The following is a 20,884-nucleotide window of genomic DNA, read 5'->3' on the forward strand; positions in this document are numbered from 1 at the left end:
CCTGGGTGTCTGGGGCCCCACCCACAACCTGCAGTTTGTCCCTTTTGTCCACAATATGTCTTTACTGTACATACACACGCCCCGAGACATGTCCTGGGACTTTATGAACACGAACATCTTCAGTCTTTTGTCCTGTTTTCTCCTCGACAGTCCACGACAAAAGCTCACAGCTCAACGTTTAGTCCAGTTTCAGGTCCGTGCACAGCTCAAACCGTGCAACACAGCCTGCGTGTCTCCAGCAGGACCGTCTCCAGTGTGTCCAGGTCTCTGCTGCATGTGCGTCCATGCATTCGTATTTACGTGTGTTGTCGCAGATGGCGTGCACGCTCCCTCGCTGCGATCGCCATTTTTATATCCCGTGCACATGTGAGTTTTCTTTTATAGCCTCACAAATGTTCACATTCAGTGTGTGTATTCCTGTCACAGTGTCTCGAACACGCACACACACACACACACACACACTCACTCACTCACACACACACACACACACACACTCACACACACAGCCTCTCTTACTGTCTCTCTGTCAGTGGTTTGGTGTGTATCCTTGTGCATTCACAGCTTCTCAATGTCCCTGTATTTCTTCCTCAGGATGGAAACCTGGTCCCTGAACAGCACAGGGTCCAGCCTCATCTGGGAGTGCACCAGGGGCATGAAACCCAGCCAATGACTGAAGGCATTCATGCAGGTCTGTCGCTGGGCGAAGTGGTCCGGGTCGGCCCACCGAGACGCCTTGGAGCCCTTGGTTTATAGAAACAGAGACGGAAAAGGGAGACAGGGAGAGGACGGAGGAAAGAGAACAACAAAGGAATCATCAGCACAGCTGTGCAGCTGCAGACGACGTAATAACAAGAAGAGAGTGACGGTCGTAGTCCTGACCGAAGCAAATCTGACACTGAAACGTTAAAATGTTTGTTCTGTAAAACCCTTCAGCAGCAAAACAACATCAAGTATTTGGTTCTAGAAGTGATTATCCACAGAGCTAACAACGCTAACACTAGCCAGGACAGAGGCCTACCAGCGCTAGCTGTCACATAGCGCCTTTATATTTCTCTGTACGACGCTGTTAAGTCCCTGCAGGCTGTTTGTTCTGCTAATCACTGAAATGAACGTGGATGAAGCGACACAGCTAACAAGCTACAACAGCTTCCTCCATTCTGCAGCAGCTGCAGCAGCTGCATGCTAGCAGCTCCTGGCCCTCGTTTCATTCAATCAACAGTTAATGAAGAGGGGAAAAGCTGTCAGAGCTAACAATCTTAGCTAGCCTACTGCCAGCTTGCTAGCTAGAACACCGATGGAGCAATAAGCTGACAGTTTTTTCAAAAGACGTGTTTGTGCCATTTTATACTAGAAGAATAAATAAAAATGGACGATGCTGCGCAGCTAATAAGCTACGACAGGTTCCTCCACCTTAAACGCCCCAGCTCTTTGTTCTCTGAAAGGTTAGCGTCGTTAGCATGGTTTGCTGGTTTGCATTAATCTTACGGTTGTTGGTTCGATCGTCAGGAGGCTTTCCATTCGTCTCTTTTTATGTGCATTTTGAATTTCTGCATCAAAGAGTTGAAACATCAAAGAATAAACATGATATTAATGGATCATAACAGATCAGCCAATGAGCGTTTGTCCCTCATCCAGTCTCATGTTAGCGGATCATGAGTCTGTCCTTCAGTCTGCAGGACCTGATGGTCTTAAACCTGCATGAAGTTTATGATGCAGACAAAGATCCGGTGAGTTCCAGTTCCAGCAGGTCTGAGATATTAGATTATTGAGTGCAGCTGCCACCGTCTCCTGCCTCTCCGATCTGAGATAGATGGCAGAGGGGGGGCTGGAGACGGGGCATCTGAGGGCCAGGCGGAGGGCAGCGGCCCCCTCTGATAAGCTGCAGCATGGGGGCGTGGAGTCGGAGCAGATTCATCGTGAGCACAGCGGGGGGGAGGCAGCGGGGGTACTGAGGGTTTAGGAAGAGGAATGAAACCACAAAACACTGAGGCAAAGAAACAGCTCTGCACCGAATGAATGAATGAAAACACAAAATGAATGAAAACAGGGGGGGTGAGAGAGACAGAGAGAGAGAGGGGGAGGGAAAGGAGGAGTAAATCTAGGTTTGCTGTGCTGCCTCCACAATTAAGACATTAATCACTGAGTCCATACTGCCGAGTCATCGTCCTGCCTGTGGTCAGGACATCAATCAGAGCCTGACGGGGGCCACATGAAGCCCACACACACACACACACACACACACACACACACACACACACACGCACACACACACAGAAGGTCAGGGCTCGATGCACCTGTAAAGAGCTCTTAAAGGTGCGCAGAGGACCGTCTGTTTGGATGAATCTGTTGTGTTTGCAGCACAGTGCAGGTCACATGATGCACGTTCCTGCAGACTGTTTCTATTCCACTGATCAACAGCTGGTGTCAGTAATGAGCCAAAGACAGCAGAGAAGAGGAGCGACAGCGAGCGAACGCAGACGTGAACATACATGTTCTGAACACACTCCACACTGAGTCTCACCAAGCTGAGCCTGCAGCGACTCGTCGTCACGACAACATGACCGTGTGTCAGTCTGGAAGGTGCGTTTCTGTGCGTGTCACCTGTTTTTATGCATGTTTTCAATTTGCACAAAAAAAAATCTGAACGGAAACGCCCCCAAAAACCTCAAAACACTGTGAGAAGCGAGCGACTCAATCACGACGTCCATGAAGAGACAAACTGAACACATGAAACAGACGCTAATGCTAATGTTTCCATCGTGTTTGTTTTAACTGGCACTGTTCATCTCGTTGCTCCCTCTTCTTCTACAGCAGTTTAACGGCACCTGACTGGAACATTAGCGCCACCTGTTATTTGTCCCCATGAAATAACTCCAAATATTCGTACAACAGCAGCAGATTTACTGACATAAAACATTTTCTTCTGCTAATTTCCTGAATATTCTGTTGTATTTTCTACATTTGGCTTGCGGGTGTGTAAGAGTGGACGATGAAGCTCTACCTGGGTCATCATGGTCTCCTTGTACTGCTTCTTCTGCGTCACTTTGATTGGCGGCTGCTTGGTAACTGCGGAAACCAGGAAGTTCATCAGGATGTCTTCGCAGTTAGCCATGCGGTCCACAGTGGCGAGGAGGCCGGCCGGGATGTAGTGGGTGAACAGGTAGTGGTAGTATCTGACACACACGCACACGCACACACACACACACACACACACACACGCACACACACACACACACACACACACACACACACACACACGCACACACACACACACACACACACACACACACACACACACGAGAAACAACAGAGGAGGTTAACTGTGGATTTATTTCTTCTTTATTAAAACTGCTTTTCTTCTTCTTCTGTTCTGTCGGGGTGGCTGTGCTGCACTCTGAACGGCATGGGAGCACTAGATCACACACACACACACACACACACACGCACACACACACACACATACACACGCACACACACACACTCATTTTCTCTGCCTTGTGTTGGTTTTTCAGATGTTAAATAACAAAAGGACTAACGAGTCGCACTGAGCGTCCTGACGAGAGGACAATGAGCGAGCTGTTTATCTGCGTGACAAGACGTTTCAAATCCCTCCAGAGAGCAGCGCCGCTCTCCGTTCAGTTTACCGCTCGGCTTAATGCCTCAGTTAACAGGTTTCCTCTCAGTCCGAGCTTTGTGTTCCTGACAATCATTTCACGAGACAACAGAGAGGTGCAGAAATATCCTACTACCCCGTTTCCTTCTCTATAACTGTGCAGAAAAAGAAATGTGACGGGTGAGAGATGACTTTTAATGTGGTTGTTTGGTGGAAAAGGAGGTAATATTTCTGTGGACCAGCTGGACCAGCACATTATTAATTCAGATCCAAAGCGTTCCCACATCACACGTCATTGAGCCGCGTTCCACGCCTTTAAACGACTGCGTACACGTTAGCCGGCGGTTTAATCAGTGTAATAAAACAGCGAACCCAGCTCCTGATGACCTCCAGCTGACGATCATCATCAAAACAAACGACATTTCAGAATAATCCATCACTCAGAGCAGCTTTACGCTGGTCACACTGACTCGATTCCAGCTTTAAAACGTCGCTCTGAAAATAATAACATGAGAAATGGAGTTAACTGGATTATCTCAGTTGCTCCTGTACGCACTTCGGTTTTTAGGTTCAAGTCGGTTCCGCTCTGCAGTGAAATGTGAGAGAAGGCCACACGCTGCACGTCCAAACACACCTACAGCACACGACCTGCAGCGAGCAGCGCGGCGGGTCGGCCGCGTGGGCTTACGCAACTTCTCCTGGTTCACTGCGAGGATTCGACACTCGGCTGCTTTTTATTTTTAGAACACGACGAGAAGCTGCCGTGCAACACAAAGAAAGAGGACGAACAGCTCAGAGATGCAGGAAGAGGATCAGTCACTCTCAGACTGTTCAGGATGCATCAGGAAGGCGACCCGGGGGGGTCAAAGGATCCATGATGGTCTGAACTATTAAAGGTATTCAGAGTAATTATAGACACAGCAGGTAAAGGATCTTTGAAGATGATGCATGTCATCATCACTGCAGAGCTTCACACCATCAGCTGATGCTCAGGTGGGTTTTGTACCTGTGGTAGAAAGCTGCCCCCGTCAGGACCATGGAGTAGTTGTTGGTCCATTTGGAGGTGTAGCCCCAGCGGGATCTGGAGCTGTCCCAGTAGTGGCTCCTCGCCGGATAACCAACGATACGCTCCGGAAAACTCTGCCACACGATGAAGGCGAAATCCACCTGTGGGAGCAGAGAGGACAGAAAGAGGAGGAAAAAAGAAGAGGAGGAGAAGATGGTGTGGGAGGAAGGGGAAAGGTGAAGAAAGGAGAAGTTATGTAAGGAGGGGGTGCAGCTTGTTGGAAACACAGAAACTCATGCAGACTTTAACTCGTTCTTCAGAATAACTCTGCGGTGACATTTAGCCTCTCGAGCAGCGAGGCCGTCGTCACAACAACAGCCCGTCTGCCTCTTCACAAATAACATTTCAAATGTTCAGTGTTCCCCCCCCCAGGAAACTTTCCCCCTTAAATCAAATGTCATTTAAATATCCACAGCACAGCAGACTCTCTGAAGGCAGAAACTCACTCTGAGCTTCACCTCCAGTTGATCCAGTGAGGGTTAATTATTCTGTCCTTCAAACTACAACACGTACAACAATAACCCAGAAATCTAAATCTATAAGGTCCGAACGCTCCGAACGACAACGTGAAAACAAGAGAAATCTCTTCAGTAAAAAGCCCTCTTTATGGCTTTTACTGTGAAGGAGCTGCTTTTGAAGGCTGCAGCAGTTCAGGATCAGGTCTGGTTCAAACGTGGTCCCTGCTGGTTTGGGTCGGTCCAGGCTGGACTGTTCAGAAATGAAGTTAATGTGTGCTTAGACTGAACAGACTGTGGCTTCACCTTACTGCTGTGAGTCTGACACTGGAGCATTTCAGCCGTCTGTTTTCATTCACCACGAACATCAACTGCACCGACGGGAGGGATGCTAGCTTTAGCTAGCTAGGGTTAGCTAGTTAGCTTTAGCCACACACTGAATGTTTACTCAGACTGATTGAAAACAACAACAGGAACTTCACTGAATCCGTTTCTGTCGTTTTTATTTCCTTTTTGGATGAATGATGGATGGATGGATTAATGAATGAATGGATGGGTGGAATGGATAGATGATGGATGAATGATTGATGATGGATGGATAACAATGGATGGTTGGATGGATGGATGGATGGATGGATGAATTAATGATGGATGGATGGCTGAATGATGGATGGATGGATGAATAAATGATGGATGGATGGATGGATGGATGGATAAATGATGGATGGATGGATGGATGGATGATGGATGGATGGATGGATGGATGATTTAATGATGGATGGATGAATTATGGATGGATGAATTAATGATGGATGGATGGATGATGGATGAATGATTGATGATGGATGGATAAATGATGGATGGATGAATTAATGATGGATGGATGGATGGATGGATGGATAAATGATGGATGGATGGATGGATGGATGAATTAATGATGGATGGATGGATGGATTAATAAATGAATGAAGGGATGGATGATGGATGAATGATTGATGATGGATGGATAACAATGGATGTTGGATGGCTGAATGATGGATGGATGAATTAATGATGGATGGATGGATGGATGATTTAATGATGGATGGATGGATGGATGGATTGATAGATAATGACAAATGGAAGGATGGATGGATTAATGAATGAATGGATGGATGATGGATGAATGATTGATGATGGATGGATAACAATGGATGGTTGGATGGCTGAATGATGGATGGATAATGATGGACTGATGGATGGATTATTGAATGAATGAATGGAGGATGGATGGATGGATGGATGGACAGAATAGATAGATGATGGATGAACGGTGGATAATGATGAATGATGGATGGAGCTGCTTGTTTTTTCTCCTGTTCTGTTTATTGTGGCCATAATGCACCAAAATACAAAGACAAACTTCCTGGATGTGAGAAGCTGCTTGGTTTTTGAATGTGGATTCCTCAGTCGGTGCCAGGCAGCACAGACTTTGTCCCTCTGTCTGTTTCACTCCTCTTTTCTTCGACTTTACAGGTAAACATCCCTTCTGCATTCAGTCTGAACACACTAGTACAACACTGAACAAGTCGAAGGTGCTGAGGTGGCTTCTGGAGCTGCGTCTCGGCCCCCCTGCTTCATGTGGAGCTGTCTGGAGCACCTGGCGTCCTTGAAAGAGCTCGAGCTACCTGAGAAAGCACCTCTTTTGAATTCAAAACCAGCACGGAGACGTGCAGCAGACACTCCGGAGAACAAGGGGATCAGCTCATAATGAAATACTCGGTAACACACACAGACGCGCACTCACCCCTCCTCAGGAGCCGGGGGAGAAAATTAATTACCGGGATAGCAGAGGTGGAGAGACCGCGGGGGAGGGGAGCGCTGAAAGTGGATGTTCCTCAGCGATACCTCGCGGCTTCTGTCATGAATCGCGTGAGCAATTACTGTAAAGCACCGGCGCTAAGCCGAGAGAAAGGTTGGAGCTGCCATTCTCAGCGAAGGCCCTGATGAACGCTGTGTGCACGCACAGTGTGTGTGTGTGTGTGTGTGTGTGTGTGTGTGTGTGCATGTGTGTGTATGTGTGCATGTGTGTGTGTGCATGTGTGTGCATGTGTGTGCGTGTGTGTGTGTGTGTGCATGTGTGTGTGCGTGTGTGAGCATGTGTGTGTGTGTGCATGTGCGTGTGTGTTTGTGTTTGTGTGTGTGTCTGTGCATGTGCGTGTGCATGTGTGTGTGTGCATGTGTGTGTGTGCGCATGTGAATGTGCATGTGTGTGTGTGTGAGTCAGTGTGTGTGTTTGTGCATGTGCGTGCGCATGTGTGTGTGTGTGTGTGTGTGTGTGTGTGTGTGTGTAATACATACTAATAGACTGTACAAGGCCGACACTGATCCTGGAGGTCAATCCAGCAACAGATGTGTCTCAAATCTCTCTCGACATTTGGGTTTAACATGTCCAAATGTTATGAGATGAAGAGGAGCGGCGTCTCGTCTTCCTCGCTGTGCGGTCCTGTCCGCTGCGCTCTGAGAAGTTGTGTTTTCACTGTTTTTCTCTCTTTTGCTCCCCGTGAAGCGATGCCTCCGCGGTGCCTTCGCTGTCGGCCGGTATCCTGCAGCTTTGATGAAGGTTTACCAGCGGGGGTGTCAGGTCCAGCTGCGGCTGCTGCAGGTCTGCGGTTTGAAACGCCGTCTGAATTACAGGTATTCTCTCCAGGTGCTCCGTGTGCTGTGAGGACACGTCCGCTCTTAAAGTTCCCATCACACCTCCCAGAACGATCTGCCGTCAACTTTCTCCAGACTTTCCTTCACTGGCTCCTCCTGTGACGCTGCAGCACGCCGCTTTAAGAACAGATATGGGCTCCGGTAATGACAGAATAAGAAAACTTCCCTTTGAAAACCTGTGAAGCCATTCCACTTTGTGAATGTGTGGAGAGGTTTGAAGAGTTGTTGTTCTGATTTCTTCCTCAGTATTAAAGGAGTTCTGTTCTGTTCTGATACGGAACTACTGAGGCGTCACTGATGCGGGCGGTGGCTAGGCTGACGCGCGAGATGTTACCTGAGGCTATTTGCTAACTACACTGTTGACTAACTCTGATTTGAAATAAAACGACTGTACTTTTGAGTCAATGGTGATCCATTTAGTCCAACATCAAGTTACGCACCGTAGTCACAAGCCAAAATCAATAGCAGTGAGCCAACATAGCGCTTAGCTTTGCCGTAGCGTAGCGGTGTAACGTAGCGGCGTAGCGGTGTAGCGGTGTAGCGGTCAAAAAACCCTTTGCCTTTCCAGGTAGGACGCCTGACCAACAACAGATCGTTCCTACCTATATACCTGACGGAAGGTTAATTATCACGCGCCACCCAGTGGACAAAAAATAAACCACACTCATAAAGAACCTATACATTTTGGCTCCTCCACTCAGTGTTTGTGGAGCCTCATCAGGTTTGAATGTTTTTGTCCACACACGCTGAAAATCTCCTCCTCACATTCACAGACTGGAATTGAAAACCATCACTGCTTTGAAACGATCTCTGAACGTGACCCCCGCTTGAACCCGGAGGAAACACCGACTGCAGCTGCTTCTATCCACACAGCAGACACACACAGGACCTCAGACGATAGACCAGTCCAACACCCCCACACGCAGACATGGTCTAGTCCTACATGTCAGTCAAACATCTGGTAGTATTCCAGTTTTGGTCCTCAAAACGTGGATGAAGTGGGTGTGACCCCCCTGTTCTTCCTGTGGCTCGGCAGGTAGAGCGTCCACTAATCAGCGGTGGGTCGTGGTGGCAGCAGGCTCCTCCTGGAGGGTCCCGAGGCGTTCCCAGACCAGATCAGACATATCATCCGTCCAGCGTGGTCGACCCCGGGCTCTCCCACCAGTTTAGGGTGCCCAGGAGACCTCCAGAGGAAGGCGGCCAGAAGGATCGGGATCACATCCCCGAACCACCTGAACTCATCCTTCTGATCCACAGGAGCGGCGGCTCTCCTCCGAGCCCCCCCTGGACGTCTGCGCCCCTCACCTCGCCCTTCAGGCCGAGCCCAGCAGAGGAAGCTCATTTCAGCCACTTTGCTGTCTCTGCAGCCTCGCTCGTTCGGTCACTACCCAGAAGTCACGGCGAGAGGTGAGGCTGGAACGTAGATCGAGCGGTAAATCGAAAGCTCACATGCAGGAGTGCTGAACTCCTTTTACCCCCCGCCCCTGCCCCTGCTGGCTGCCTGTAATGCTGATGATGGAGGAGGAGAAAACATCTCTTTTTCTGTAAATAACTGTTTTTGTGATGGCGACACCCAGCGGCTGAGGGCGTGTTAAACGTGTAGACGGGTAAAATAATCGAGGTGTATGACCGGCCTGCAGACCGACCCCGCAGCAGCGTGGACAGACCCCCAGACGAGAAGACCATCACAAATGATTCCACTGCTGAGAGGATGTCTTCCAAAGGGCTCGACGCAGCAGCACGCTTGGCCGCCCAATGAGAGACTGAAGCTTTGTCAGGTTTCTTTCCTTCTCTAATCTCCCTTCATGGAATAATCAGATATTTAATGAGCTGAAACAATGTAATTATGACATTGGCACAGCCGTTCTTCCACTGAGGAATTAGAATATGAAAAGTCCGATTAAAAGTCTTCTCTCTTGCACATTTTCACTCACTTGACATATTTCATCTCCTTTCAATAAATCCCCTCACCGCGTTAAAAGGGCAATTAGAGCATCGGGCGAGTGAGTGCGGCGACGATTCACTCCGCTTCCTCCCTCTGATATCTCCCTCTTCTTCCTCTCGTTTCATGAAACAAGCCGCGGGCCCATTAAAGTTTAGTTGTACAAACTCGCTCGTATCGCCGTGGCACAAATTGCGGCGCCATAAAGTGTAATTGTGATCCCGTCAGTGTAGAAAAGGTGAACATCGACTCGCTCCCATCAATAAAACACCTCCGAGTTTAAAGATATATTGGCTCTCTTGGGCTCATCGGGCCTCACGATCCATTATGGATCGCAGCTTTAACTCGCTGGAGGCTGGAGGGAGAGCAGGCCGCTGCTTGTAATGACTCTCGTTTAGCCTCACAGGTGAGTCGCTCCTCATCGTTTTACTGCCTCAGATTTAAAGCAGGTCTAAAGCAGAAACTGTGTGAAAAGACAGCAAATAAGATAAAAAGTGTTTCAGACCTCACACAGAGACCAGTTTACCTTCACCTGGTTCAACCACAGCATCGGCTTTGACAGGAGTGCTGATAAAAAGACTTATTGTGTCTCATTTCTGAGTTATAGTTGTGCATTTCAGGGTTTACAGTGTGAACAGAAAGAAAAGCAGACGTTTGAGGCTGCAGCCACTTGGAGAAGTTTCAGACGTGGACATCGTGAGGACACGTTAAGGTTTGAAAATCCCAGTTTCTGGCGGAGTCCGCCATTCTCGGGCTGAATCCAGTTTTACTGCTGCTGGTTGACTTTAACAGCCCTCAGCAGAGACAGGAAACAACATTTTTCACTGAGCTGAATGAAAAGTGGGGGCTGCACGGTGGTTAGCAGCGTCGCCTCACAGCTAGAAGATCCCGGTTCTTTCTGTGTGGAGTTTGCATGTTCTCCCTGTGCAGCGTGGGTGTTCACCGGGTTCTCCGGCTTCCTCCCACAGTCCAAAAACATGCTGAGGTTAACTGATGACTCTAAATTGTCCATAGGTGTGAATGAGTGGTGTGCGTGGTTGTCTGTCTCTATGTGTAGCCCTGTGGTAGGCTGGCGACCTGCCCAGGGTGTCCCCTGCTTTCGCCCGAGAGACGGCTGGGATAGGCTCCAGCCCCCCCGTGACCCTGCAAAGGATTCAGCGGTGTATGGATAATGGTTGGATGGATGAATGAGAAGTTCAGCACAGGTCAAATTCATATTAACTCACATTTACATGTTATTTATATTTGTAAATAGTGTTTGTCTGACTGATCTCAGGTCAGCTTGGTGTAAGTTTTGTGTGTTCTGTGATGCTGCTGCAGCGGATCAATGAGGTGATCAGAGTAAGAAGAGTCTGATTAATGGACGTTTGGTGCTTTTTAAATCAAAGTTTTGTGGTTCGACTGTCAGTTCGATGATTGAAATCAGATCTGAAGTCAGACCTCGTGGACAGAGTCGGCTGTCCGGTCTCGTGGTTTCAGACGGTTTGATGACAGATTATATCAGAAACATCAGAGTCAGACACTGATTCACTGGTTTGTTCTGGATCCAGTGTAGCAAACATCTGTTTGTGTGTCGTCTCTTGTCAGGAACAGGTGAGAGCTGCTCGCTGTTTTCACAGCGTGATGACACAAACAGAGCCGATGGCTCCTCACAAACTCATCTCCTTTCCTCTGGCCTTGATTTTCCTCTGCTGTCTGTCCTCTTGTCTTCTTCTCTTCTTTTACACTTATACTTCCTCTCTTTCTTCCTCTGGTCCTCCCTCCCACTCCTTCTTCCCCCCTCTTCCCTTTCCTGCTTTCTTTCCTTCCTTCCTTCCTTCCCTCCCCTCCCTGGATTTGAAATCTGTCTGTGCTGCTAAACTTCCTGCTCATCACGTTTACTTCATCGAATGTGTTTGGACTCGTCCTCTGAAGGCGAAGCACATTTTCCTCGTGTGGTTCAGGGGCCACTGCAGCTTTGGCAGGGCGGGGCGATTCATTTGGAATGAATGGTATTCACGGGGGTGCGTGGCCCGACTGCCTGATTTCAACCAGGATCAATACTGCGTGAAGACATCAGCACCTTCTGCCACCGGCCGACATGAAACCCTGCAGGCTGCAGCTGCTTAGGAAAACATGTCCACTGGTTTCACTCTGTGGTGCAGGCAGTCGCTGCCGAAGCACAAAAAACTCACAAATATCAACTAAAATTCTTATTATGTCAGATTTTTTACAACTTTTGAAATGTCACATGAATCACATCCAAGGTATCACCTGATACCACGAGCCTGACGTTCGGTCTGTCGATGAAGACGATCTAACGCTGGAGCGAGTCGTCAGTTATAGATCACTCATGTGCTGCGAGTTAGCACAGAGTTAGCACAGAGTTAGCACCGTTAGCGGGTTAGCGAACAGGCAGCGACCATATTTCTAATTGCAGCAGTTGGACAAATAAAAGCAGCAGCTGTTGAACATGTTGGTGCTGACTCATCCTCAGTTGTGTCATTATCATCACTTCACCAGTCTGGAAAGAAAAGCCGTCAGCGTCGCGCCGCGTCAATAAGTCATCGGCGACTCACCTCATTGGTTGAGAGAACCGAGTCTTCGTCCAGACTGAGAACGGCGTCGGTGAGGATGACGTCGTGAGGGAAGAAGCGACTGCTCATCGTCTGAAGAGAGAGAGAGAGAGAAGCGACATGACTTCATCAATACGAATATTCAGTTTATCGATATTCGTCCCGCGAGGCGATGAGCGCCGCTGAGCTGCAGCGCTCGTTACATATTCACACCTTTTTAAGAGCATGCTGCATCTTTATTAGATGGAGGTGTGAGTACCTCCATGTGGTTTTAAATGCAGAGAGTCGGATCAGATGCATGAAACATCCAGATAAAATGAGCAGCCAATGAGAGAACGTGCTGCGTGTCGATCGATCAGCTAACAGAGAGGGTACACCTTGATCCATTAGCCTGAAGACGCCTGCTGCTGATATTGACTCGTGATTAAAATGTGAATTATTTAACTGTTGGGTAGAAAAGAAAAACAGACACAGATGTTTGGAAAAAAAGTTTGGCTCAAACCACTCACAGAGTGGATGTTCTTGGTTGGCCAACAGAAACACGGACGTCATCACACCACCAGACGACGGCCTGTGGCGTCGCTGTCGTGCAGCGTTCACGGTGTGCTCGCTCTGATCAGTCATCACAAACAGGTCGGCGTGTTCTTCTCTGCACCCAGCGTGGGAAAATATCATGGAACAGAAGGCTGACGTGACGATGACGTCAGCACAGCGGCTATGTTCTGTGTCTGGCGGCCATCTTTGCTTCATCAGCAGGTCAGGAGACTGACTCAGTTCACCTGAGGCCTCTTTGTGTTGAATGTTTGACTGAACGAGCTGCTGAGTTTTTCCCTTCAGGTCTAATTTCACATCATTAAAATAAAACATCATCGCAAAAGTCAACAACGTAAATGTTAAACATGAAAGGCTCAAACTCCGGATCAGGATCAGGATCAGGGTCAGTTCTCTCCCGCCAGGTTGAACCTTTAAGGTCCACGAACAGCACATGATGCAGAAAACCTGCTTCTCCAGTTTCACCTGGCGCTCAGCGGGACTATCTCTGCCTGGAGGTGGAGGAAAACGGCTGTAATTCTACATTTTATCTTGATTAACTGTAACTGAAGTGAACCTGCGTGTTAACGACCGTCACCGCAGTGACATTTAACACGGATTCACCGTCTGGAATAAAGCAGATTGAATTCACGGCCCCGGGGGTGATATTAAGAGGCTTATTTTGCAAAGTAAGACCACAAATATCTGCAAGGTTAATGTCTACTTCCATCTCAGCTTAATGAGTCAGTGCACACATTCATCGAGAAATTAAGCATAACATCAAACAAATTTGAGCACAAATCCCCTAAATTCCTCCAATTACTTGAGAGTGCCACAGAAAAAACACATTAAATCAGCGCTTAAAGTGAGAGAGTGTGTTTTCTTTGGATGGATGCCGTATAATCAGCAGGCAGGCGATTAGTTCAGTCCGGATGATGCTCGCAGCAGAGAGACAGTCGCTCGGCTTTCTTAAACCACCATCACAGTGGAAGTGGCTGGAGTCAATTAGCCTAATAATCCGCTGCACTCATGCTGGACTAATGGCCTGAATGGAATGAATTCATGAGCTCAAAGATTTGCACGAGGAAGAAGAAACATGTGCATGCGGCACAAACGTCGTCATGGAGATATGCCGACATTTCCCAGCATCCTTCGGGTCGTCTGCTCAGTGTCAAGACTTTAGTTATTTGACCTTTATTTGTGAATCTAGCTCATTCATTTTAAGAGTTTGCACCCCCGCTTTTATTTTGAAAGGGTCCGCATGATTTCCGGTGTTATCGTTTATGTTAGTTGTGTCGGGTATTGTGGCAGAAGCACACGGCCCATTGGTAAGCTGCAGCTAAAGAAACAGACTGCTAACAATGTGTAACATAAAAATATATCGTTTTGGTATTCGTTTCATGGCTAGGCAGTCTTAGAGAGTGATATGAGACTATTGAGTGTGATAATGTTGTTGACTGCTCCCGATTAGCGCCGCTAGCACGCGGTTAGCATCGCCGGTTAGCATGTTAAGCTAACGCCGTTAGCCTCCTAAGCTAGCGCTTAGCTAGCCGTTGTTAGCATTTAACTTAAATTTTAGTTGCTAATGGTTACACTGTGTAATCATTTGGGTCTGCTGTGTGTATTTCAGTTCATGGCTTTAATTCATAGGAGTATTTTGATTGATAAATATTGAAAAGTCTGTTAGTTTACATTAAAAAAGTTACTTTATGTAACGTGTTATTTTGATTAACCATTCCAGGTTTATGAGCTGTGTTGCCTGTGACAACTGTGTCGCCCGAGGCCCCTTTGCTATAAAATAAAAGAAGACAAAGGATAACACGAGTTGTACCCACTGTGTGCTTCCTGTCAAGCCTTTTCGGAGGGCTAAGAACTTAAAAGTCCGAACACTCAGAGGTTTCTATCGAAGTGTCAGTCAGGTGAGCTGCGTATTGGACAGTTCCATTCAGCGCAGGTGTTCATGGTGACCAGAGGATGAACCCGCTCACTTTGACCTACTGTGATCTTCTGGCTGTCTCAAATACATCAGCATCAGCATCTGTGTTTGTTCGGCTCCACTCGGGGTGAATTAGAGACTCCCTGACTCTTCATTCCCACCAGCTTCTGCTGCACATGTGTTTAATACAAAGAAGCAAATGTTAGCATGTTGCTATGCTAAACTAACACGGTGCTCTTTAGTAAACGTTACACCTGCAGCATGTTAGCATTGAACACATGAACACACTGTCGTAGCCGTGTTAGCATTTAGTGCAGTAAGAGTGTTTAAATGGCTGCTTTCAGCCCCAGCATTTAGCCTCTCGACACACACACACACACACACGCACACACACACGCACACGCACACACACACACACACACACACACACAGCCGCTAACATGGTTGCAGACTCTGAGTCTTTTTATTTCAATTTGTCAACATTAATTCACATCTCATGCATTTTTAATTAGAAGTGTTAGCGCGGTGTAATATTTTCCTGCAGGTTGTGATGGATGGACTGTGTGAGACGCTTTTTTCACTCTGATAGCAACATTAAAAACGGTTCCTTATTCTCTCATTAGCAGCTAAAAACATCGCCCATCAGCAGCTGCACTCCAGTTAAGATCAGTAACTTCAAAACCTCATCGTAGCTGAGCCCCCCCTCTGGACTGCACCTGTCTGAGTGACCCCCGCCTCCAGCCCATCACGGCCCCCTGCCTCCCTCTGGCTGGTGTCAATGCCTTTCTGCCTCTGGACAGAGATTAGATCCCACTGAGATCAGTGGCTGCTCGATGGTCTGAACCTTATCTTTGTCGCTCTCCTTCCACCCGTTTCCTCTCTTTATACTGAGGACGTGACTCCTGCTGCTTCAGAGGGAGTCTCTGAAGACATCCAGTCTGTCCTCCTGTCACACACAGATGTCTTTAAATTACAGTTAAAAGTCAGAGATCACAGTTATCTGCAGCGCCGTCACCTCCTCTCATCATCGACACTGATGTGAAAACAAACATGTTCTGAACTGTTTCGGTTTGTATTTGTCAGAGCGTTTGATTTCCAGACAGGACGCTGCGCTCTTGATTTACCCCACTACCGTATAAATGTCCTCCTGTGCAGCGAGAGGAGGTTTTCTGAGTCCTGAACCTGCAGAGACTCAGTCCCTCTCAGCTCTTTGTTCCGGTTTTACAGCCACAGCTTTGCTTTGTTTGAAGGAGGAGCTCTTCAGGGGTCGGAACCTGAAACGACCTGGAATCTGCTCGACCATATGAAACGTGGATCCGAGGACATGCAGGTCCCGGATCGGGTCTCGGGCCGCAGGTTCAGGTCTACCCGTGAAGACCTCTAAATCTCGCTGCTCTCATTAACCTCATTTCCAGCCGCAGCAGCAGCTGTTTCTAATTAACCTGCTGAAGCCCACCTGCCTCACCAGAGACCGTTGATGACGAGCTGACGGAGGAAGACGATTGGTGGAGAACCAAACAGAGCAACAAGGACTTGAGAATCACCGGGTGGACACAAACTGGACTCAAAGGGAAGCTAACGTTGCTCTGTGACTTTGGTCATCATGAGATAATCTCGTGTCGGATCTTGACGATGTTCATTTTTATTTCTTTGACAAATCAAAAACACATCAGCTCTGCAGCTCGGCAGGACCAGAGCGACGGACAGACGACTGGACGAAGCCTGAACAAAGTCTCTTCAGGTCTGCTGTGAGTCTGCTGCTCCTGCTTGACCTTTGAACTCTTCACTTATACGCACCTTTGCTATAATTTAAATGCATACCTAAGGAGTCAGGATCAATGCGGAAGATTAACTCATCAATATAAAACTCAGCGTGCGGGGGCGAGGTGATTGATGACGGCAAGATGTAGTGGACATATTAACAGTGACAGTGGGAGTCCATAGGTCACTCTTTGATAACATCGATGTGTGGCTCAGAAACGCTTCGCCAGCAGAATCTCACTCACAGCAAAGCCGAGCTACGACGAAGATGATTGGAGTCATCCTCACTGTGAGCTTCATCGCTCGGGAAGACACTGAGGTCGGATTTACATGTACAGATGTGTTGAATGTTTGTGATAAACTGAAGGATGAAGTTTTCCTTCATGTCTTCTTCAGATAAATAAACTGTTTAAAAGCCTCTTGGATCAGCTGAAAATGCTTCGTCACACACCTGAAAACAGGCTGTTTTTCTGAGATACGAGGTTCTCACAGGACAAACATGTGATGATCTTATAGAATATGATGCATCGCTGCAGATTAAACCAGCCAACAGGATAAAAAGTAGTTCAGATGAGCTCAACCTGAAACATCAACAGCAGGAATATTAATCCACAAACATCAGAGATGATAGAAACACTGACAGGAACATTTTACTGCTTCATGCTACATTTCCTGTTTGCATGCAGCCGTCCATCCTCTGATTTACACGACGACGCTCTTGAAAAGGTCGGCGTTGTGCTATCTGCTGATATCTGAGTCTTTCTAATGTTTAGCTGTCGCCGTGTTTCTCCTTCCGTCCTGAAACGCGAGCTTTTGTTTTGTGAATGCATCTCGACTCCGGTCCTGCAGAGAGCTGACGGCAGACGGGCCGAGCGTCACAAACTGCAGCAACAACCCAGCAGGGACAGATGATCTGAAGGCTGCGTGTTGAGAGAAGGCTCCTAAAGCCTGAATGATATCAGCATGTCCTCGCTGGACAACACTGCAGCCAGTGCTGGGAAATTAGTGTCGGATTCTTTTAACTGCAATCGTTTCCAAACTAATCAAGGATATTTTTTATACCATGAAGGAAAAAACGACCCATTTCCTCCTTTATGTATCAGGACTTGTTGAATATTAATAAATTAAAGTAATAAATACAATATTTTATGAAAAGGAGGATCCGACCTGATAAAAATCAGAGCTGAGGAGTCGGACAGAAAGCTTGTTGATGGAGTGAATCCACTCAGCATTACAGAGTACATCCACTCATCACCAACAGCAAATTACTCTGCTGCTGCTGCTGCAGCCAAAGCACACACTCCCAGTGTGTGTGTGTGTGTGTGTGTGTGTAGTTATTATAGCAGGAGCAAACACAGCGAGCATTTGGAGGGAAATACACTGAAGAGCATCTGTCTGGGATGCACGACAATATACCACATGACTAATTATAGGACCACAGACACTGCTGGATACCAACACACACACGCACACACACACACACACACACACACATACACACACACACACACACACACTCTGAGACGTGTTTTACTGTCACCAGTGGAAACATTGTTCTTCACATTTACATGAAAACAAACAGAAGCAATTAGACCACAAAGCATCAGGATGAAGAGGTTGGTGTGTGTGTGTGTGTGTGTGTGTGTGTGTGTGTGTGTCTTCGCTCTAACAGCAGACGGTTAAACTGCTGTCGCTTCAGTCTGTAGAGCCACTACGTTTGTCCACTCCACCGACAGGAAACGGTGGTTCCTCAGCTGGGAAAGCGAACGATCTGATGAGCGCCGCGAGGTCTGACGACGAGCCAATCAAAACAAAGAGCAGGAATAACAGCAACGGCGACTGCTGAGGACGAGACAGATGCTGCTAACGACGGATGTTGTCACGGCTACGCATCAGTGTCGACTTCAGACGGCGTCAGATTCAGGAGGATAAGCTGGTCCCTCCCGATTGGTCAGAGAAGTGTGACGTGCTGCATCCTAAAGTGCCACTCCTGTCGCCTAGCAACCTGGACAACTTCAGGTGACAATCATAATCATATATGTTTAGATACACATTTATAAAGATGCTTATATATACTTTTCAAGGTCCAAAGAGGTAAAATGATCCAATACTTCTCATAAAGACGTGAGAATTCAGTTTTGTCTGGTTTCCTGACTCATGAATCGTCTCATGATCTGAAATATTGTTGATTTTTCTGTTTCATTTCAACAATATTAATGGACAGAGCTCAGGAATTGATTCAATTTCAAATGAAATGAAAACTTTCCTCCGTGAAACAGCTGCTGTCACACACTGAACTGATGGTCGTTACTGTTCCTGCAGGCGTCAGAACACCTGGACGGATCGCAGACAGGTAGCCAATAAAAACACAGGAAACACAGGTGTCCATTCTGAATGCTTTCACCTCTTCTCACGTTCATTTCAGAGAGAAAGAGGAGAAGGTGTGACAAAGCTGAAAACACACACACACACACACACTCCTGTGGAGGTGTTAAATGAGCTAAAATAACTGACAACACCTGTGAGGTCAATCAGGGCCTTTAAACCCACCTGACCTCTGACCTGCTGTGTGAAATCAGCTGCAGTAGATGTACTGCAGACGTGTTTTTCATGTGATCTGGGAGGAATTTCCTTTGATATCAGACACTCGATGGAATTTATCCTGTGAAGAAATGGCTTGAGAGCTTGATCTGGATTCCAGGTGTGAGCTTCTCCCCCAGGTGTTTTCACTGCAGGAGCATGTCGGTGGACTGTTCACAGTGTTGTCTTCAAATGTTAGATTCCCTGTTGTTTTGGATGATGACCTTTGAACCGACATTGCCTGAAACGGCTAATTGGCTAACTGCTTACACAGTGTTGTCAAAGGTGTCCAAAAACCAGGACAGGTCTGGACAGGACACAGGATAAAAGACGGGACTGAGGAGCGGTGCTTTGCTCAGAAACGATCCAACATGGACTGAACAGACTGTGCTCGTACGGGGGGGGGTTAAAAGGAGGAACTCTGCAGTGAAAACCTTTAATTTTCAGTGACAGCTTGAAAAGATGAAGCTGACTGACGCGTTTCAGCCTCAGTGAGTCTTAATCAGGGTCCGCTCGTGTTTGTCTTTGGGTTTTAATATGATAACAGCACACGGGGGTGTGAACATCTGGCTTTCTCAAGGGTGTTTGCTTCATTTCCCGAGTCATTTATCATGAAGTGAAGCTCTGAACGGGGAGTAATTCCCCCCCGAGGTCACTGAACGCACCGCGCGGGATCGTTTCAGCTTCCTGCAGCGGCGACGTTTTAATTCAACATTTCAGTGACTCCTCTGAAGTCAGATCCGTTTGAGTGGATGAGACACGGTGGAGGCTGGAGGCTGGGGGCTGGAGGCTGGAGGGTGGAGGGTGGAGGGTGGAGGCTAGAGGCTGGAGGCTGGAGGCTGGGGGGTGGAGGGTGGAGGCTGGAGGCTAGAGGCTAGAGGCTGGAGGCTAGAGGCTAGAGGCTGGAGGATGGAGGCTGGAGGGTGGAGGCTGAGGCTGGAGGCTGGAGACTGGAGGCTGGAGGCTGGATGATGGAGGCTGGAGGGTGGAGGCTGAGGCTGGAGGGTGGAGGCTGAGGCTGAGGATGGAGGCTAGAGGCTAGAGGCTGGAGTGTGGAGGCTCGAGGATGGAGGATGGAGGATGGAGGGTGGAGGGTGGAGGATGGAGGGTGGAGGCTGGAGACTAGAGGCTGGAGGGTGGAGGATGAGGCTGGAGGGTGGAGACTGGAGGCTGGAGGCTAGAGGCTAGAGGCTGGAGGCTGGAGGCTGCAGTGATCAGGCTTCACCCACAGAAGAATCTGCTGCTTCATGTTTCCAGCACCACCTTTTCTTCTGATTGTCTGGACCGTTTTTAACTGTTTTAACTTCAAACCGAAAAGACGAGCTGATTTAAAGTGACAGTAACACGCAGCTCTGAGATCCTGCAGGTTTTTCTTTGACATCACTTCTTTCTCTTTCTCTTCTCGTGTCTTAAAGTTTAGATTTGTGAGAAAACAGCTTGGGGGGTGACTGTCTTCATCTCTGCTGTAGACCTCCAACCTTTGTGCCTTTGAGCAAATGTGTTTTATAAAGGCGAGATAAATGTTTTCACTGCTAAGCAACAAAGAGCATTTTAATACATAATGGATGCAAAAAGCCAGCAGCTGTTACCTTGGCCTGTCCTTCGATGACAGTGAGAGGCACGCTGGTGGAGGGCCACTTGTTCCTGGGAGGTAAAGGCTTGTCGCAGTTCCATAAAACCACGATCTGCACAGGACAAACACACGGAGGCGGTTAATGTTATGTAACCACCAGCATCATTACAGGTGA

The 20,884-nt window shown here is 47.8% G+C and overlaps 1 protein-coding gene across 1 annotated transcript in view; it reads right to left on the reverse strand.

The window, feature by feature from the left end:
- Positions 1–555: 555 nt before the first annotated feature.
- The window catches only part of LOC121621952 (exostosin-1), a 159,134-nt gene continuing 138,805 nt past the window's right edge, over positions 556–20,884 (reverse strand). The window contains exons 8-12 of the mRNA XM_041958697.1: positions 20,726–20,821; positions 12,332–12,421; positions 4,620–4,780; positions 3,002–3,173; positions 556–741 (exon numbers count right to left, since the gene is read on the reverse strand). Of these exons, the coding sequence (XP_041814631.1) occupies positions 556–741; positions 3,002–3,173; positions 4,620–4,780; positions 12,332–12,421; positions 20,726–20,821 (705 nt within the window). The remainder of the gene's footprint in view (positions 742–3,001; positions 3,174–4,619; positions 4,781–12,331; positions 12,422–20,725; positions 20,822–20,884) is intronic.

Source organism: Chelmon rostratus, chromosome 18 (genome assembly GCF_017976325.1).
Source record: "Chelmon rostratus isolate fCheRos1 chromosome 18, fCheRos1.pri, whole genome shotgun sequence".
Classification (NCBI taxonomy): domain Eukaryota; kingdom Metazoa; phylum Chordata; class Actinopteri; order Chaetodontiformes; family Chaetodontidae; genus Chelmon; species Chelmon rostratus.